General features: G+C 35.6%; 5 protein-coding genes across 5 annotated transcripts in view; 4 read left to right on the top strand and 1 right to left on the bottom strand.

Moving 5' to 3' along the window:
* The window catches only part of SAPINGB_P005216 (uncharacterized protein), a gene marked incomplete at both ends in the record, with an annotated part of 2,079 nt that extends 1,295 nt beyond the window's left edge, over window positions 1–784 (bottom strand). Inside the window, one exon of the mRNA XM_031999931.1 lies at window positions 1–784. This exon is cut by the window's left edge and continues 1,295 nt beyond it. Coding sequence (XP_031855822.1) covers window positions 1–784 — 784 coding nt within the window.
* Window positions 785–2,992: 2,208 nt separating this feature from the next.
* On the top strand, window positions 2,993–8,144 carry SAPINGB_P005215 (uncharacterized protein; the record flags this gene model as incomplete). Its single annotated transcript, XM_031999930.1, has 4 exons — window positions 2,993–3,080; window positions 3,153–3,222; window positions 3,365–6,022; window positions 6,098–8,144. 4 exons carry the CDS (start codon window positions 2,993–2,995, stop codon window positions 8,142–8,144), a joined length of 4,863 nt encoding a protein of 1,620 aa, XP_031855821.1.
* Window positions 8,145–8,754: 610 nt separating this feature from the next.
* On the top strand, window positions 8,755–9,840 carry SAPINGB_P005214 (uncharacterized protein; the record flags this gene model as incomplete). Its single annotated transcript, XM_031999929.1, has 1 exon — window positions 8,755–9,840. The coding sequence occupies one exon, from the start codon at window positions 8,755–8,757 to the stop codon at window positions 9,838–9,840; it is 1,086 nt and encodes a 361-aa protein (XP_031855820.1).
* A 1,370-nt stretch (window positions 9,841–11,210) lies between these two features.
* Window positions 11,211–11,588, top strand: SAPINGB_P005213 (uncharacterized protein; the record flags this gene model as incomplete). The annotated part of the gene is made up of 1 exon (XM_031999928.1): window positions 11,211–11,588. The coding sequence occupies one exon, from the start codon at window positions 11,211–11,213 to the stop codon at window positions 11,586–11,588; it is 378 nt and encodes a 125-aa protein (XP_031855819.1).
* A 3,139-nt stretch (window positions 11,589–14,727) lies between these two features.
* Window positions 14,728–17,388, top strand: SAPINGB_P005212 (uncharacterized protein; the record flags this gene model as incomplete). Its single annotated transcript, XM_031999927.1, has 1 exon — window positions 14,728–17,388. One exon carries the CDS (start codon window positions 14,728–14,730, stop codon window positions 17,386–17,388), a length of 2,661 nt encoding a protein of 886 aa, XP_031855818.1.
* Between the last annotated feature and the right edge of the window lie 674 nt (window positions 17,389–18,062).

Genomic DNA, 18,062 nt, shown 5'->3' with positions numbered 1-18,062 from the left:
TAAAATCACTGTGCTCGAGATTAACAGAAATGCCATTAGGGTTAGGAAGTGATCCATCAGCAACTTCTTCAAGAAGCTCCGGATCAATAGATTCAGGGTATTGGGAATTAACAACATCAGATGAGTTAGGGTAAGAGGGGAATTTAGAGTCTTTTGATTTTGTTGGCCCTTCACTTGACTCGGCTGATTCATCAGAGGGCTTATCATTAGATTCATTAGATTCATTAGATTCATTAGATTCATTAGATTCATTAGATTCATTAGATTCATTAGATTCATTAGATTCATTAGATTCATTAGATTCATTAGATTCACTTGATCCATTTGATTCTTTCGGTGGTTCAGTATTATCACGAGCTTTTTTAATTTCTAAATCAATAAATTTCTCCAGAAAATCTTCTGCCTGGATTCCCTTCATGTTTTTTACGAGATTGTTGTCCTTGTATAAGTTGATTGTAGGGTACACATTGACTTCCATCTTATCGCATAAATCACCCTGTGTGACACAGTTGACACTTGCAAAATGCAGCTCTTCATAAGAAGAGTTCAATTTCTTGTAGATTCGGTCCCAACTGGGCGCAAAAGCCTTGCAATGGTGGCAGTATGGTGAGTAAAACTTGATCCACCAAAAACCTTCATTAGTTTTGTCTGGAATATCTTCCATGACAAGCTCCTGTGGTGTTTTGGAAAGATCAACGCTCTTTGATGGAGCTGCAACTGCAACTGCAGCAAAAATAAATAGTAAGGTCGCTAATGCCGAATGTATCCTTATTAATGATTTCATTTGTAATAATGCAGAATATCGTTGTGTGTGTGTGTGTGGTTTAATATCTATCGGTGTCTAAATTGAAAAGGGGTTTGAAAAAAAATAAAAGGGGAGGGCGAGAGGGAGAAGGCGAAAAACTCAATGAAACCGACTCAAGCTTAAGATTTGCTATTAAAGAGTTTTCTAGCAAAATCTTGAATCACCAGCCAAAAGAGAAATACAATGAGAACTAATTGAAGACCTGGTATCTGGTTGTGATGATTATGTGATGCAAAGATGAAAAAAAAAAAAATAAAAATAAAAAAATATTAAAAAAATATATAAAAAAAAGCCAAATCACACGTTTTCAATAAATGTAAAGAGGCAACTGTGCGATAGATGGCGAAGGGCTGTCAAATTTTGTTGATAATGATTTGTCATGATTAAGTAATATTTATTTGCTCAATTGCTTGTCTTGCTTCAATTGGATTTTTTTTATTTTTTTTATTTTTTTTATTTTTTTTATTTTTTTTATTTTTTATTTTATTTTTATTTTATGTTTTATGTTTTATCTCTCAAGTTCCACTTCTTCTTTTCTTCCAAATCCCCCTATCGGCGATCAAATCAATTATTCAAATACCCTCTATGCCGAAAAACTTTCCTGATTCCTTAATACATGTTTCCGAACCCATTTCAATTGTAGACGGCTGTGTGAATTATTCTTCAGATTACGTTAATTGCAATACCCCTTTTTAACTACCCTCAATTCAATTTAAAAAATAAAAATAAAAATAAAAACTTGTGAAGTTTAAATAGAATGATATGCAACCTTTCAAGTTTAAATCACTACCACAAACTCTTGAATGTCTTATTGCTGATAAGTTAGTTTTTTTTAATGTTTAAAAGGCTTTCTTGTGGCGTGTTCCATGTGTCTGATCGTTTAAATTTCGGCAACTGAATTTCACAAATCTTTTACCCAGACCCTTAAATACCCAATATATATCATTTAAAAACTTTTAGATTTTAATGATTGTTTATATTTTTTAAATTAACTTGGGGTTTTCATGATTATTTATACCTTGCTTCTGCATCTATTTTCTTTTTTAATTCCCACATATTTTTTTTTTAAAAAAAAACCTAAATTATAAGCCCTAGCTTAAATTTTAAATGTTGTTTTTTTTTTCTATTTTTGCATTAGACTTAGTCTTTAATTGGGCTTTTTTTTTTGTCTTCTCCATGCTTTTAAACAACCATCTTTGGTTTATTACCATCTACTCCATGTATTCTTATATTTATATAAGAGTCTCAAGATTATTGTACATGATGTAGTTTAAAAAAATTTTTTTCCTGGTTGATTTCATTTTTTCTTCTCTTTTAATTTTTTTTTTTTTGCACACTGCATGTTAAACAGCAAAAAGAAAGAAAGAAAACACCTGTCAAATTGTAACAGACTGGGCTGGATGACTCGTTTTTTTTTTCTTGGAAAGAGCAAAAATCCGCTGATCCTTTCACGTTAAAAATTCACGTTCATTGGATAAGAAAGACAGTTATCAGCACAAAAAAAAATAATTACAGGAATTTCATTATCATAAACAAACTATGAAAAAAAAATTGTGTTGTGTGTATAGTTGCGGTGTAATTTCTCTAGACTCAGCGCATTAAAAATAATGATTTTTGATTGAAAGAAAATAAGAATAAATTAAAAAAAAAAAATTAATTGAAAATATTAAATGATATTGTGATATGTGGTGATTTCTTTTTTTTGTTGTTGTTGTTTGGTCTCGGACAAGATGAATGGACTTAAATGTGTGTGACTCCAAATACTTTATTTCCCAGATGTCGATGCGTTGGTGTTCTAAATTTTAATTTACCTTCTGCCTTTAGACGAAATTTTCTTATTTGTAGCTCAAAATTCTCTTTTTTTTTTGTTTCTTTCTTTTTAATCTTTTTAATCTTTTCAAAAAAAAAAAAATTTCTATATAGTTAAAAACTTTCCTTTTCTACTTTTTTTCTCTCTTTTTTTTCCCCCGTTATTATTTGTTTTACAAGTGGGAAAAAAAGAAAAAGCTCTGGAATATCATTTAATAAATATTGCTCCATTTCATCTTGTCACACGCCACTTATCTTCTTTTTCTAATAACTTGAAATTTCTATCTTGTTTTTTCATGTGAAACCTCCCTAAGCAGGCTTTGGTTCTTTAATTTACAACTTGATCTTTTTTTCTAAAAAAAAAAGAAATCTTTAACTATGGATGAAAGACGGTTTAAGTGCACTCATCCTGGGTGCTCAAAGTCTTTCAATAGACGCGACTACTTGATACGACACTCTGCAAATCGTAAGTTCCAAAAAAAAAAAAAAAAAAAAAGCAAAAGCTTGATCAACAGCGCCAATACTAACTGAAAGCTAGATTTGGATATCAAGCCTCATGAGTGTCCTCAATGCCCACAAAGATTTGCTCGAGCAGATCTTTTAGAAAAGTGAGTAGAAAAAAAGAGTGTATATATATAGATATATATATATATCTTTCTTTCTCTCTTTTCCCTTATTTCTTTCTTTCTTGGGAATTGTTTTTTTTTTCTTCTTTCTTAATAACATTTTCTAATTAATTAACTTTTTCAGGCACTTGAATACTAAATCACACGAAAAGAGAAAACGGCGTGAAGAAAAGCTCCAGCAGCAACAACAGCAGCAGCAGCAACAGCATGATAACCAACCCAAGCGAACAAAAATTGAAGAGTGGAGAGAGTATGACAATGATTTGAGTCTTAAAAGTTGTTCAAACAGTGAGACAGCTCAAAGCTCTAATTATTCTAATGAAGCTGCTGCTGCTGCTGGAGATAGTCTATCGCATAAAATGGCTCTTCCATCCGCTTTAGGAAACAATTACTTTACAACACAGCAGCAAATGTCTGGATATACTAGAGAAAATATGATTGCAACAAACGGCATTATTTCGCCTCCCCAAACCTCTCCTACAATCAAACAGGAAAGAAATACAAGCAGCACTAAAGCTTCACCCAGTGTAGTAATTTCACGCGAATGTACCTCTGCAATTCCAAACACACAAGACCCATCTCTAAACATTACTTCCCGTACATCATCCAGCTACGGTTATGCATCGGTCAATGTGTCTGTAGCAGCACCTTCGCTTAGTACCGTTTCTACTAATTCACATTTGGCTCAAGGTCCTTCAGCAGCTGTGTATACTAATGGATTAATACCCTCAGGGAACTTTAATGAGTGTATGGTTGTTCCGCCTCCAAGTGCCGTTCCCCCTTCTACTACCAAGCAATTTACAAATTCCTGCAACCAGGCTATTTCACACACTCCCCAGCAACAGAAACAGCAGCAGCAACAACAACAACAACAACAACAACAACAACAACAACAACAACCGCCTCTTCCTCAGCAGCAGCAGCAACAGCAGCAACAGCAGCAGCAGCAACAGCAGCAACAGCAGCAACAGCAGCAACAACCGCAACAACCGCAACAGGTCCAGCAAGTTCCACAGGGAAACTCTCAAAGTACCAACTCTTCTCCTCTTTCGCAGCTTCTTTCAACTCATAATCTTTCATACCAAAACATTGACATGAATCTTTCCAACAATTATGCGTGGCTTTTTGGGAATGACTTTTGGAGTAATGTTGCGGACTCTTCTCGAGGTGCTATTAATGCTTCTGGGTTAGTGTCTCAAGAATCAAATTTTGTTAGTAATAAGCACATGCCTGTACGCAATAATCCTGGTACCCAAACAACACCTACACCGGTCAACATGACTCCAGGTGTTGGGTTTAACAATGTCACACGCAAGGAACGCAATATTAATACTATGTTTCAAGATCCTCGGTCGTCTTCTCGGGGGATGGTATGTGAAATGGACTACCTTATGGGGGTTCCTGAAGGCTCTTCTTCGCAATTTACAACTTCTATGGTTCATCCCTCTGTCAATGTGCGTGCAAACTTTACCAATAATGCGTTTTATGAACAAATTATGACTCCGGAGCTGGCACCAGGGTATCATCAAAACTTTAATGGAAATAATAATGGTCAGATTCATTTGCCATCACAGGATGTAACAACACAGACCAACCCTGTTGTGAATCAAGAAGATGGACAAATTTATCAGCAACAAAATCCAGTCACACAAGCTTGGGAAATACAGAATCAACAGCCTATTAATACAGTTTCTATTCCACAGCACCAACATCAACAGATTCCAGTGTCTCAATTTCAAAACCAAAACTTGGATACCTCTCAACGGAAATCTATTGGTCATATAAGCAATATTATCCCAATGCCGTTCCAAAATCAAAATGCTGTTGAGTATAATGAAAACCAGTTTTCTCAACAGCACTTGATACATCCTATAAACGAACAACCTTTGGGGCATGACCATCAACAATATCAGCAGCAGCAACAACATAAACAACAATATCAACCCCAACATCAACTTCAACATCAACTTCAACATCAACTTCAACATCAACATCAACATCAACATCAACATCAACATCAACATCAACATCAACATCAACATCAACATCAACATCAACATCAACATCAACATCAACATCAACATCAACATCAACATCAACATCAACATCAACATCAACATCAACATCAACATCAACATCAACTTCAACTTCAACATCCACACCAACCCAAACTACAACCACAACCACAACAACCGTTAGCTCCACCACCACCGCCACCAGAGCCTCTTCCTAAGTATTATTCTATTGTTTCTAAAGAAATGGAAGAAAAGGTATTTGAAGTGCTTAAGATTGTTCCTCAACTTGAAGAAAAACGGAATCTGCTTGGACACAAGGAGTTGTCATCTTATCTGGATCTTTATTGGAATTTTTTTGATATTTTGTATCCCATTATTCACAAAGGCACGTTTAATGCTTCAACGTGTGCGCCGGAGCTTATTGTTGCAATGGCTACTATTGGAATGTCTTACGCGCCAAGTAACGATGTTTATAATCTTGCAATTGAAATCCATCGAAAGTTTAGAAACATATTACTCATCATGGTGGATGATCATCCACAGGTACCCTTGTGGGTGCACCAAAGTTTGCTGCTCACCAATTACTTTGTAAAGATGCTTGGTTCTCGGAACCAGCACGCCATGTCACAAATGTTTCACGGAACTAATATTGCTCTTCTTAAACTGTCTGGATATCTTAGTGATTTAAAGGAGCCCACACCAATGTTAGAAAATATGAATCCAGAAAATTATTGGAAAGAATGGGTCGACTATGAAAGCAGGAAAAGGTAAATATGATTTTCCTTTTTTTTTTTTTTTTCCTACCCAATTAATTTTTTTTTTCTAACTCTTGATTTTTTTAGGACTTCCTTTTTTGCATTCATTTGTGATACCCAGCATGCAACATTATTTCATCATACTCAAGGTATTTCAGTTTTTGAAATTAATTTAGAGCTGCCGTGCACAGATGCTTGTTGGGGCGCAGGCAGTGCCAAGGTGTTTTGGGAGATCTACAAGGGTCAGCCACGACAGGTTCAACCTCGGCCGCCGCCTGATTGGCAAGATTTGGCCATTTACTCTGGACTTGTGAATAGTGGGAATCAAGGTAGAGAGAATCAAGGATCATCAGGAGGTAACCACAGTGGTACTAGTGGGAATGGTGGTGGTAATAGTAACTCAACTTCATCATCACATAAGGTACTTCTTTCGTCAGGAATCCGTGGCGAAGGAACCTGGCCCAGCTTTTTGTTTTCAATTCGTCGGTTAATGTCTCCATACCGGGAGAGCCAAAAGGAATATTCTTTGGATTGTTTTTCACAGTTTTCGCGATTTATTTTGCTACATGGCCTACTAAGCATTTGCTGGGATAGTCAGTGGCGTGGCTTGTTAGATATGGGTATTGTGTCAAAACGACGCATGAGTGAGTTTCGGTTGAGGCTTGTTCAAGCAATTGCAAGTTGGCGTGAATATTTTGACCGGCAGTTGAAGGAACTTAATACTCCAGATTTTAATCTGCTCTTGTCATTGAATGGTGAGCAGTCATACCGACGGCGGAAGCCAGATAATGATGATGAAACTAAGAATATGAGTGCGGCTGTATTGAGTAGACACCAGTACCAGCCCAACTTCCCGCCAACATCTGGGTCATTTATGCAGCAGGTTCATGGTAACAATAGTAATAGAAATAGCACTAGCAGCAGCAGCAGCAGCAGCAGTAGCAGTAGCAATAATGGAGTCCAGCCAACAGTGACACCTCATCTCAACTATTATGGGAACTCACCGTTGCTATGTGCCAATTGGTCGTTGTACAATTTTGGGCTAATTGCATTGTACTCAGATACATCATCGCTGAGGACGTTTGCGGAAGGGTTGTCTTCTTTGAATCCTTCTGGTGAAGAAAATAATTATTTGGGGACATTTCCGACATTAAATTTTCTTGGTGGAATTCAGCCGGCAGATGTTGTTGCACAAACAAGTCTTGCACGGCAACGGGCGGTTGCGCGGTCGCTGGAGCAGCTCAAGGCGCAAAAGGTGATTTATAGCTGGGCTGCATCTGAGGATGCCAAGTGGGCGGTATGGCATTCTGCACATTTCCTGGCTAAAGTATTTGGGAATGATGCATTGATGAGTCAGGCTGACCATATGCCATGGTGCGTTTATATAGCGACGCTTTCATTGTGGGCCTTTGAAGTGTCGCGGGCGGCACAATCGCATGATGAACTCAAGTCGAGTCAGTACATTTTGAACAATGAGGAGATTCAACGACAGAGAGAAGTTGAAGCTAGAGAGAAGAGTACTAAGGATGGGTTATCACATTCTGGAACTAAAAAACAAAAAAAACGAGGAGGACGTTCAGGGAAGAACAATGATAGTAATGAGGGTGTTTCTATTAGGCGAGACGAGACAATAGTATCTTCAATATCAGCATCTGCTTTGTCTCAGTCTTCATCACAATCATCTGAATCACAGGGCGCATTTTCTCCTCTTGAAAATGGTAAGGATGATGGTTATCATGAATCTTCACTGGCTACTAATGGGTCTATTCCAGCTTATATAAGGTATCGATTTGAGATTGATATTGAGCGGGCCAAGCGGGATGCTTTGGAGTATGTTGGGATGGTACAGAGATTTCCACCCAAGTCGATGCAGACCACACCTACCGCCAGCGAAGATCAACAAGCTGAGTTTCAAATGGCTAGCGGATGTTCTGGAATTGGAACTGGAACTGGAACTGGAACTGGAGGTATTGGAGGGACGGGATCGGTTGAGATGCTGGAGAAGCGGGAATCGTTGGTGATGGGACTTGTTGCATATGTTTATGCTCTATTTGGCAAGTATGATCGAGGATTGAATACAAATGCGATTCCGCTGCTCCACAGTCTATTGGATCGGTACAATATAGCACGATGAATAAGAAGGAGAAGGAGAAGAAGAAGGAGAAGAATAAGAGTGATAATAAATATATATATATATATATGTAGTAGTAGTAGTAGTAGTAGTAGTAGTAGTAGTAGTAGTAGTAGTAGTAGTATATAATTTGATTGTCAGTCTGTTTAATGTCAGTTTGATTAGTCTTCTCGGGACTGGTGTACCGAGCGGCTGTGCTATGAGACTTGAAATCTAAGCCTTACGCCTTAAGTTTTTATTATTATTATTATTATTAATTTGCTTTATGTAATTTTGATACCTGTGTACATTTGGGTCCTTTGCATGAAAAGGCAATCTCCGCTATAAATAGCAGCGCATGGCCATCTGCCGCCCAAACAGCTCCCGTAAGAATCCCAAAGAAGCCTTGAGAACCACGCGTTTTTTCAAAAAAACAAAAAAAACAAAAAAAACAAAAAAAAACCCTTCCATTTAAAAATCCCACGCCGTCCTTTCATTCTCCTTCTACTTTTTCTCCTCCCAACAACCATCGCCAACTTTTTATTTTTTTATTTTTTTATTTTTTTATTTTTTTATTTTTATTTCCCATCTTTCTTTCTTTCTTTCTCCATAATAATAATTTTTTTTCTTTAACATGCCATACTATCCTAGTTACACAAACTATAACTACTCACCACCAGGTGGCTCTGCGTCTTATGCCATCATCGACTCAGCAGCCGTTGACTCCATGGGCGCGTACCCAGGGAACGCTGGTGGTGCTTACTACCCTTCTGCAAACTCTTCTGCCACAGTCTCGGCAGGTATGCTCCCAGGAAACGCGTCCTACTCCTATGCCGCACTACCTTCGTCACCAGGAATCGGTCTTGCATCGTCATCTGGAAATAATGGTGCAATGTATATGCGTGGTAATGGTGGTGGTATTGCTGGTGCAAATGCAGCAGCAGCGGCAGCGGCAGCTGCGGCAGCTTCAGCATACATGACTCCCATGTCACGACCATCTTCTGTTTCGCCGACTCTTGGTGGTGGACCTTCTAAGCTTGCAACTGGGTTCCGCGGGTACGGTGGCCCTATGTCAGTTTCTATGAATGGTGGTAATGTATCGTCTTCAGCAGCAGCACTATGGCGCGACCGCTTTGAAAAGTCTCGCGGGTTTGATGTTGAAGATGACTTGGAATTTTGTCCCTTGGCATGCGTGTCACAGCACCATATGCTTAGTCTTCACCATCACCATCCAGCAGGTGCGGCCGCGGCATACATGTCACCATCAAGTCCAGAATACTATGTGGCTGCCGCAGCTTCTTATGGGGCCAACGCCGGGACAGGCGGCGGGCCGTCTTCTCCTGGAGGGCATTCTCCTCCTCTTGGAATGTATTATGGCAGTAGCGGCAATAGTAGCATCAGCAGTAGCAGCAGCAGCAGCAGCAGCTCGAGTGCTGGAAGCATGAGCGGCAGCAGCGGTAGCAATAGCAGCAACAGCAGCAGCGGAGGTGCTGGTTCACCTAACGGTCACCATAATACCATTACATATTACAATGGCGGGGTGTTAACCTCGGGACCTACGCCTGGCGCGTTTGGTTCTTCGGTAGGCACTGGCGCGTCTTCTGGAGCTCCCACCAAGGTGCGTAAGGCTTTGCCTATCATTGACCCTACCACTGGGCTCCGGGTTGCGTCTCCGTCTTTATCGCCAGCAGGTTTGGCGGCCAATAGACATCACAAATGATTGATTGATTGATGATGATGATGATAATGATGACGATTACGAATGTTAATGACCTGAATTTTCCCATATAGTTTTTCTTTATCTCTTTTTTTATATATATTTTCTTTTATTATTATTATTATTATTAAATTTAAAAAAAAAAAAAAAATTCAATTTCTATTATGAATCTCATAAATATATATCTTAGATATACAGATTTAGATATAACTATATTATTATTATTATCAATAATAATAAGTCTCATGATGATAGTCACCAAAGAAGGAGGGAAAAGTATGTGGCTGTTTATAAGGCTGGCAGTGCAGTGGCTCTCATATAGAAGAAAAAGAAAAAGAATATAAAAAGGCCCATCATCATCATCAGGTATCTTTGACATTCATTTCTTTAATTCTTTCAATTTTATATATATATATATATATATATATACATTCTTTTCGGTTTCTTCATTAATAAAAATAAAAAATACAAAAATTCTTATAGAAGAAACTCTAAAGAAACTTTGGCTTGTGAGTATTTAAAACATTTTTTATTTTTTTTTTTTTTCATTTAAATAATAAAAAAAAAAAAGAGCATCTCGACCAACCACTTGTAGTGCACTTTTGCAAGAAGAGGTTTGCCGGTGGGTCCGTTGAGCTAGTCGGGTGACTTTTGTTAGTTTGTTAGTTTGTTAGTTTGTTGGTGGACCAGGCAAAAAAAAAAAAAAAAAAAAAAGTTCTTTGTTTAAAGTTATCGGGTAACTATATTATTAAGTTACTTTGGTAACTTATTTCAAGTTACATTTAATAACTACAATTTAAACTACTACTGCGGGGTAGTTGTTGAAATTGATGACACTCAAAAAAAAAATAAAATTAAACAAAAAGACAGTCTCGAAGTCTCAATAGATTCTCCCTTTTATTTATTTAATTCTTTTTTTCTTTTTTAAAATCTTTACGTTTTTGACTTCGGTATAACTATTTTGGATCAATCATTATCATTCTTATCTACCAACAATAACCACCATTGCTCACAATCGTGAGCTCCAGCTGCTTTAACAAAGTATCCACAAAGAAATACCATAAAGCAGCAGCTGAGAAAGAAGAACAAAAATAAGAAAAAAAAATCAAATTCTTCAATAAAGAGAAGCACTCTTAATGTGATTGCTTAAATCTTTCCTACTCTTCAAGTTTTGAAACTAACAAAGAATTTTTTTTTTTTTTTTTTTTTTTGGGGGAATTACTAAACCCCATTCAATAAAGAAACTAACTATTTGAAGAAACAAGACAGTCTAATGGATTAAAAGTTAAAAAAAAAAAACAATGGAAGATGATGATAAAACAATAAAAACTAAAGAGATTTCTTTTAAAGAAAATCAAAAAGAAACAAAGACAATGGACAATAATATCAAATTAGAATACCCATTCTTTATGACTGATGAAGAGCTTGAGAAAGCAATTGAATGTCTTTTACCATTTGCTGAAATGAATAATGATTCCTTTTTACAATACCTTATTTCACAAGAAACTAGTAACCCTTCTTTTTGTGAATATACAACGGACGACATTTTGAAAGAAATCAATGCCACTATTAAAGAAGAATTTGGAACAGAAGATATCATTATTTACCCAAATGAAACTACAACAATACCTATACTCTCTCCTTTAGATGATTACAACTATAGTAACGATAATGACAACTTATCTTTAACTGAAATAACAAAGGATCTTGAAAGTTTGCTGAATGAGATAAAGATACCAGACGATACCTAAAAACATTACAAGTTTTTTAAAAAACAAAAAAAAATTAAGTTAAACTATGTATACATATAAGCTACTATAAATCAAAATGCGTTGATTATAGGACTCTGTAAAATCAAAAGGAAATTTAGTTGAAATTTCTGTCCTAGTAAAGGTTTTGCGGGAGAGGAGGGAAAGAGAGTTGTTATTGGCTTGAAAAAGTTGTTATGTTTTGTAGTTTACTAGTGCATCACTTAGTGATAATAGTTAGCAAAATCAAAGCTTTGAGATTGAGAGATACCAGATAAGATAGTAAACGCATAAAAAGCGGTACACTCATAACTTATAATAGCCAATAACGAAATATATATATATATATATTGACGTTTTTGTTGATTGAGTTTTAAAAAGGGAACTTCATTGTTTGGTTTTTTGTTTTTATTTAAAGGTTACATAACACTAACATTAACGCTATATTTTTAATCACCCAACTTTAAGAATTATCTGTTTTATTTTTTGTATCTATTATGTACTGGTTATTTCCATTAAAGTGACTCCGTCATCCAGAAAGGCTGGTCCTAATTCCCAGTCTATAAATCACTAAAAGAACCTGTTTATCAATCCCAATCTTATCTGACCAATTTATACTTATGCTCACGGATCCATTCATTATTTCCTTATTCTTCTTTTTTTTTTTTTTTTTTTTGCTGAAGTTACAGTGTACAAAAATTTACTGATCAATTATATTAAATAGAAGACTCGGCTTTCCTATTGACCTGGGTAGCCTAGTGGTAAGAATGAAGTATAGTGTACTCTTCGTTAACTACACTTCCATGAAAAAAAAAGGAATACGAGAATAAAACACATTTTAATAAAGTAAAATAATTATTATTTATTTAAACAACTTAATTTTGCTTTGGTTTAAAAATTTCCAGTCTTCAGGCCTTGTTTGTTTGTTTGTTTTTATTCAAGGGTTATAGAATTATATAACATCAGCATCTGCGCTATCCTTTTTGTCCACACTATATATCTTTTCATTTTCATAATAAACTTTTAATTTTGCCTTCAACATTGCATCTCCAACAGCCCGAAAATAAGTCCTGATGCCAGCTTACGAGGAACAGGGGGTTAAAAGTAACCAAACCTTCCCAACCTATCTCCACTTGTCTTCATCAACGCCGTAATTGTATTTCTTAATCCCTCCAAGCAGAGATAAAGCTTACAATCTCTTGTAAGCCAGTTAAACTGTTTAAGAGAGTCGACATGTCCATCTCTGGAGATATCCGTTTCAGTCCTTTTCTTTCCTCTTCAAGCAAAGGACACTCAACTAAAATGTGATGAACTGTTTCCAGCTCTCCACATTTGCAGTTGTAACTATCCTTTTCAATTCCAAACTTTTTAAACCATGCGCCAAAGTTGCCATGGCCTGTGCGAAACTGAGTAATATTACTCAAGATCCTTCGACTATCTTTCTTCATGATCACTCCCGTGACCATAGTCTTCGGGCCCAAATTTGTATATTTTAACTTAATTTAAGAATCTTTCTTTAAGTAAGATAAAAAATTATAAATTATAACAACTTAAATTATACGATTTGGTCTGGCCGTGTGGTCTAGTAGTATGATACTCGCTTTGGGCATTTAGCAACTCTGCGAGTGGTCCAGGGTTCAATTCCCTGCTCGGCCCAATATTTTTTTGTTGCATTCACTTTTATCTAATCTATATAGTTTAAAGGTATTCTACTTTTTTTTTTTTTTTATATCAAATGTGAAAGATATTCTGTTATAGAAACAATTTTGTTTTTTTTTTTTTTCAACGATTAATCATCAAAAGAGTATTCTTCAATTTTCCATTTATTAATGGAAATTTGCAAAAAAAACTAAAAAAAAAAATACATTAAAAAAATCAAAGATAACAATATTTTCAAAATGGCTTAAAATGATTTCTTTTGCTAAAAAATAAAAAATAAAAAAATGTTATTTGCAGTACACAAAAAAAATTAAAAGTAGAATTAAAGAGACAAAATAATAATAATAATAATAATAATACAAATTATTATCAAACTTCTATCTTTATTACTACATTTATGGAGATATGCCTTTTAATGAAATTTGACTTAGAATTTAGCCTCAACTCATCTCTTTTTTTTTTCAAATTTTTAACAAAAATAAAAATAATATTTTAAAAAGAATTATTTCCTTAAAAATTAAATTTAATCAATTTTTTTTTCAATTTTTCAATTTTTTTTCAATGATTTCATGTTCAAGCGCTTAAGGTACCTGGCATTTGTTACCTTTTCAAAATCTTCAGTGGTCTCTTGGCCCAGTTGGTTAAGGCATCGTGCTAATAAACAAGCAACTTCCTTGTGATACGCGAGGATCGGCGGTTCGATCCCGCCAGAGACCATTATCTTTTTATTCTTCTATTTCATATGAGCTTACTTTGAACATTTTTTTTTTGAAATGCTTGGGTATTATGTGTGAGAAACAAGTGAAATTTGTTGGGATACGTTTATGTGTATTGAGAATTGAATAAAAAAAAAATTTTTTTTTTTTCATTTTTGAACTAAGAAAACCCTTACCCTATTATCAATATTTTTAATGAACATACAATAGTCATTTAGTTCTCATAACTTTTAATTGTATAAATGATTTTTAAGATTTACTAAGAAAAAAAAAAGTTACTGTCTTAGAGACCAGATTCAAAGATAATGTCCGAAACTCAACAACACCTTGCTATTTTACTCTAATCGAGAAATGATAAGACTAACAAATTAATAATGGAATTCTCAATATTAAACCCTTCTCGTGTATGCCAAAAAAAAAACCTTTTTTTTTCTCTCTCTCTGAACAGCTTCCAATAATCCTAATCATTTATTTATAATAATTATTTATCCAATGAAGTTTTCACAGATACTTTTTATTTAATCTTCTTACACTTTAACTTGATGAAATTAAATATATTCTTTTGTAACAATGTTGTAATATAATAATTTTTTTGTTTATTTTTTTGTTTATTTTGTTTGTTTACAAACCACCCTCCCCCCCCTAATTAACTTTTTTCAGTATTATGAGTATTTTACTAAATAAAAAATATTAAAAAAAAAAAATAAAGGATCTTTCGATAAAACGTTTACATTTTTTTTTTTTTTTTAATATCTATTTCTTTCATCATGGCCGACAGTCCCAGTTTGGAGCCTAACGAAAATGATCCTATTAAAAATGTTATTTTGGAAGTGGAAGCCGATGTTAGAAATATCCAAATACTTGCAAAGGATGCAGTAAAAAAAAATATCAAATATCTTCCTCATAATTGCGATATTTTTGGTCGCGGTGTTGACGCCCAAATCAATGCTACTAAAGGTATAGGTAAAAGTCCTGCTACAACCGTCAAATATACTGCCGTCATTTTGGCGTATCTCAAGTGGTGTCGCTCCACTTCCGAAATCAACTCACCCTACCCTGAAATCATCACTCCAAGAAGAACCCTCCTCTACATGGAATGTGTTGTTGGTGTTGCCGACATTACAGGGCGTATAAACGGATTTGCTTCTTTTGAAGGTGCAGCCTCCGCTTTGAGTCATCTCTACAATTTGCAAAAATCTAAGTTTCTCTCTTACCCAGACTTAAAAGATCCCAAAGAACCTCAAGTTTTCCAGTGGCCTGAAAGACTTCGAAATACTTCTATTGAAGATTATCTTAGAGGAAAAAGAGAACTTCAGACCCGAATGGAAAGTTTGAATTTTACCGACAGAGCCCATCCGGTAACCGACGGTTATACAATAGCAGAGCTTGTCAAAATGTCTGAGCATCTAATGAAAACGAAAAGTTACAACGTTCTCTTTGCAGCTTTAGGAAGCCATGCTTTAATGGTTAGAGGTGATATCATACGTGGGTTTGAGCTTTCTGATGTGGTTCTTCAAGACTTGACAGATTCAGATATTGGGAAAAAAATATCCATTTATTTTGTCAATCGCCATGGTAAACCAAGCCGAACAGGACGTCCTGAGTACACTGGAAGTTTACGTCACAAAAACCCATTTCTTTGCAGTCATCTTGCTTTAGCTCTTGATTTTTTCGGTCGTTTTCATATTGGTAACAGTCGGAGCGTGGAGGCTCCTATCGACTTTACTTCCCCCCATTCTTGGTATCGAGTCAAACTTTTCCGAGGAACTACTCCATCTAAATCATATACCCCAAATCATCACGAAAGTCTTATTTCAAAACTTTTGAGGGATTGCAATATCGTCTCTAAAAGAATTACCCATATTTTCCGAGGTTCCTCTGCGCGTTATTGTATTAACAAGGGTGCCCCTGAAGACTCTGTCCGTATTTTTGGGCATTGGCCAAATGATGCATTGATACAAAGTTACTTGACTACGGTTCCTTTAACCCCAATGCACGTATTAGCTGGATTCAATGTATCAGAACCTTACTACATTCATCGAGAAAAGATCGAGCCTCCAGAAGAAATCTACAAGAATATATTTCCATTTATCAATCAGTACGTTGACGCTATAAATGGTGGTTATTTAAACACTCTTCTTGTGTCCCATCATGACATTTCTGTTGTTCAGTCTAGCCGGATACGCAGACGGACTACTGCGATTAACTCAGAAATGGCTGCTTCAATTTCCACTAGTAATCCAGGCAGAATTCCAGGAAGTCTTGAAGAGGACCTCTCGAGCGCCAGAAACCATTATCCACCTCGAGATTTACATGGTGACATTGAAAATGAAGAAGATGAAGAGGATGACAATGATGACGATGATGACGAAATTATTGAAAGTTTACCTCATGAATCTAGGGTTGGTGGTAATGGCCGACGCCTCGAAGACGACGTGTTGAAAGTAAAGGACGCTGTTATGTTGTTAGACTATCTAAGAAAGGTTCTTGTACAAGATTTATTTCTTATTGAACAAATGGTTCCTGACGTTGCTGGACATCGGATTTTTAGGCGGCCAGAATACTATACTTACAAGCATATGCAGCAAAGACATGAAAATGCTGGAGTTTCTCAGGCTGTGCAAGAGCGTCTTGAAGCTCCATTGATGGTTGAAGAGATTAAGCAGATCAAATTAGGTCAATTAAAGATTACTGCTGAACTTTGTGAAGTGAAGGCCAGATTAGGGGCTGTCGAAGATGAGGTAAGGGATTTTAAGAATCTTTATCTCAGTAACAGTAACCGATTTTCACGGGTCCAAAAACAACATTTTCAAGCGTTATCTCATATCTCTTCTATGATGTCAGATTTCATTGCCATGAATTCACAGAACGCCGGTAACCTTAATCAGGCTAATATAGAACGTCGTGCTGTTTTACAGGGCTCAGCTAATGAGAGGTTGGGAGTTGCACAGGGTGCGCAGGTTGCACAGGGTACTCAGGTTCTACAAATTGCACCGGTTACGCAGGGTACGCGGGTTGTACCTATTGTACCGGTTGCGCAGGGTACGCAGATTACACCGGTTGCACAGGGTACTCAGGTTTCGCAGGATAATCAGGTTGCTGTGAGTGCTCTTGAGTTGAGGGGTGATGGGTTTGAACCTTCAGAATGTCACAGCTTTCAGGAAGTTTACAACGACTATATTAAAATGAGTGATTATAAAGAATGCCTAATTAGTAAGTACAGGACGTTGAAGAATATTCCCAAGTATCGTGATTTCCAGCGACGGAAAACAGTCTATGATTTGGCGAAAAGATTTCTTAAAAAGGGGTATTCACTTGAACAGGCCTTTTCACACATGGGCGAAGACATGAGGACTTGCAATGCAACCTTCATGTCCTATGGAGGCAAGGGCCGTGTAAAACACATGGTTTCAAAGTATAACCTGTAATGTTTTTAGTTTTATTTTAATATTTTTATGAGAGTGTAGATGTATATATATATACATAGGAATATGATTTTTGGTTTTATTTTTTTTTAATGTGAATAAAAAATTGATTAGTTTGTGGAAATAGTGGTGACGATGATGATGATGATGTTTGAGTATAATGGGAGGTGGGGTAGTTAGCTGACAACGTTGTTAACCCTAACCTTTGACTATTATTTTTATTTATTTATTTTTTTTTCTCCCCCACCACCCCCAATATTTAATATAGCCCACATATTTTATTTTATTTTATTTATTTTTATTCTTTCTACTAATAAGAACTCATAGGGGTTTAATTAATAATAAAAAATAACAATGACGAATTTCAGTTGATTTAATTAATTACCAGTTTTAATTTATTTATAATCTATTATTATTATTATTATTATTATTATTATTTAATTAATAAAGATAGATTGAGTAACTTTATAATACCTTTTAGTTGGTTATTTTTTTTTTCTAAGATTCCCTTTTTTTTTATTATTATTATTATTCAATAAATAAATAAATTATTTATTTTTTATATAAAAAAAAAACTCCTGAGATACGGCTTTGCGGGACTACTTCTGTTTTAGTTATTGAAGCCGTTTTAATTGATACAGAGATTAAGCCGCGTTTAATATTTGCTTTTGAGGAAC

Source organism: Magnusiomyces paraingens (genome assembly GCF_902498895.1).
Source record: "Magnusiomyces paraingens strain CBS 517.90 genome assembly, contig: contig4, whole genome shotgun sequence".
In the NCBI taxonomy this organism is placed as follows: Eukaryota; Fungi; Ascomycota; class Dipodascomycetes; order Dipodascales; family Dipodascaceae; genus Magnusiomyces; species Magnusiomyces paraingens.
The sequence above is the reverse complement of the archived record's forward strand: the minus strand, read 5'-3'. Positions and strand labels throughout refer to the sequence as shown.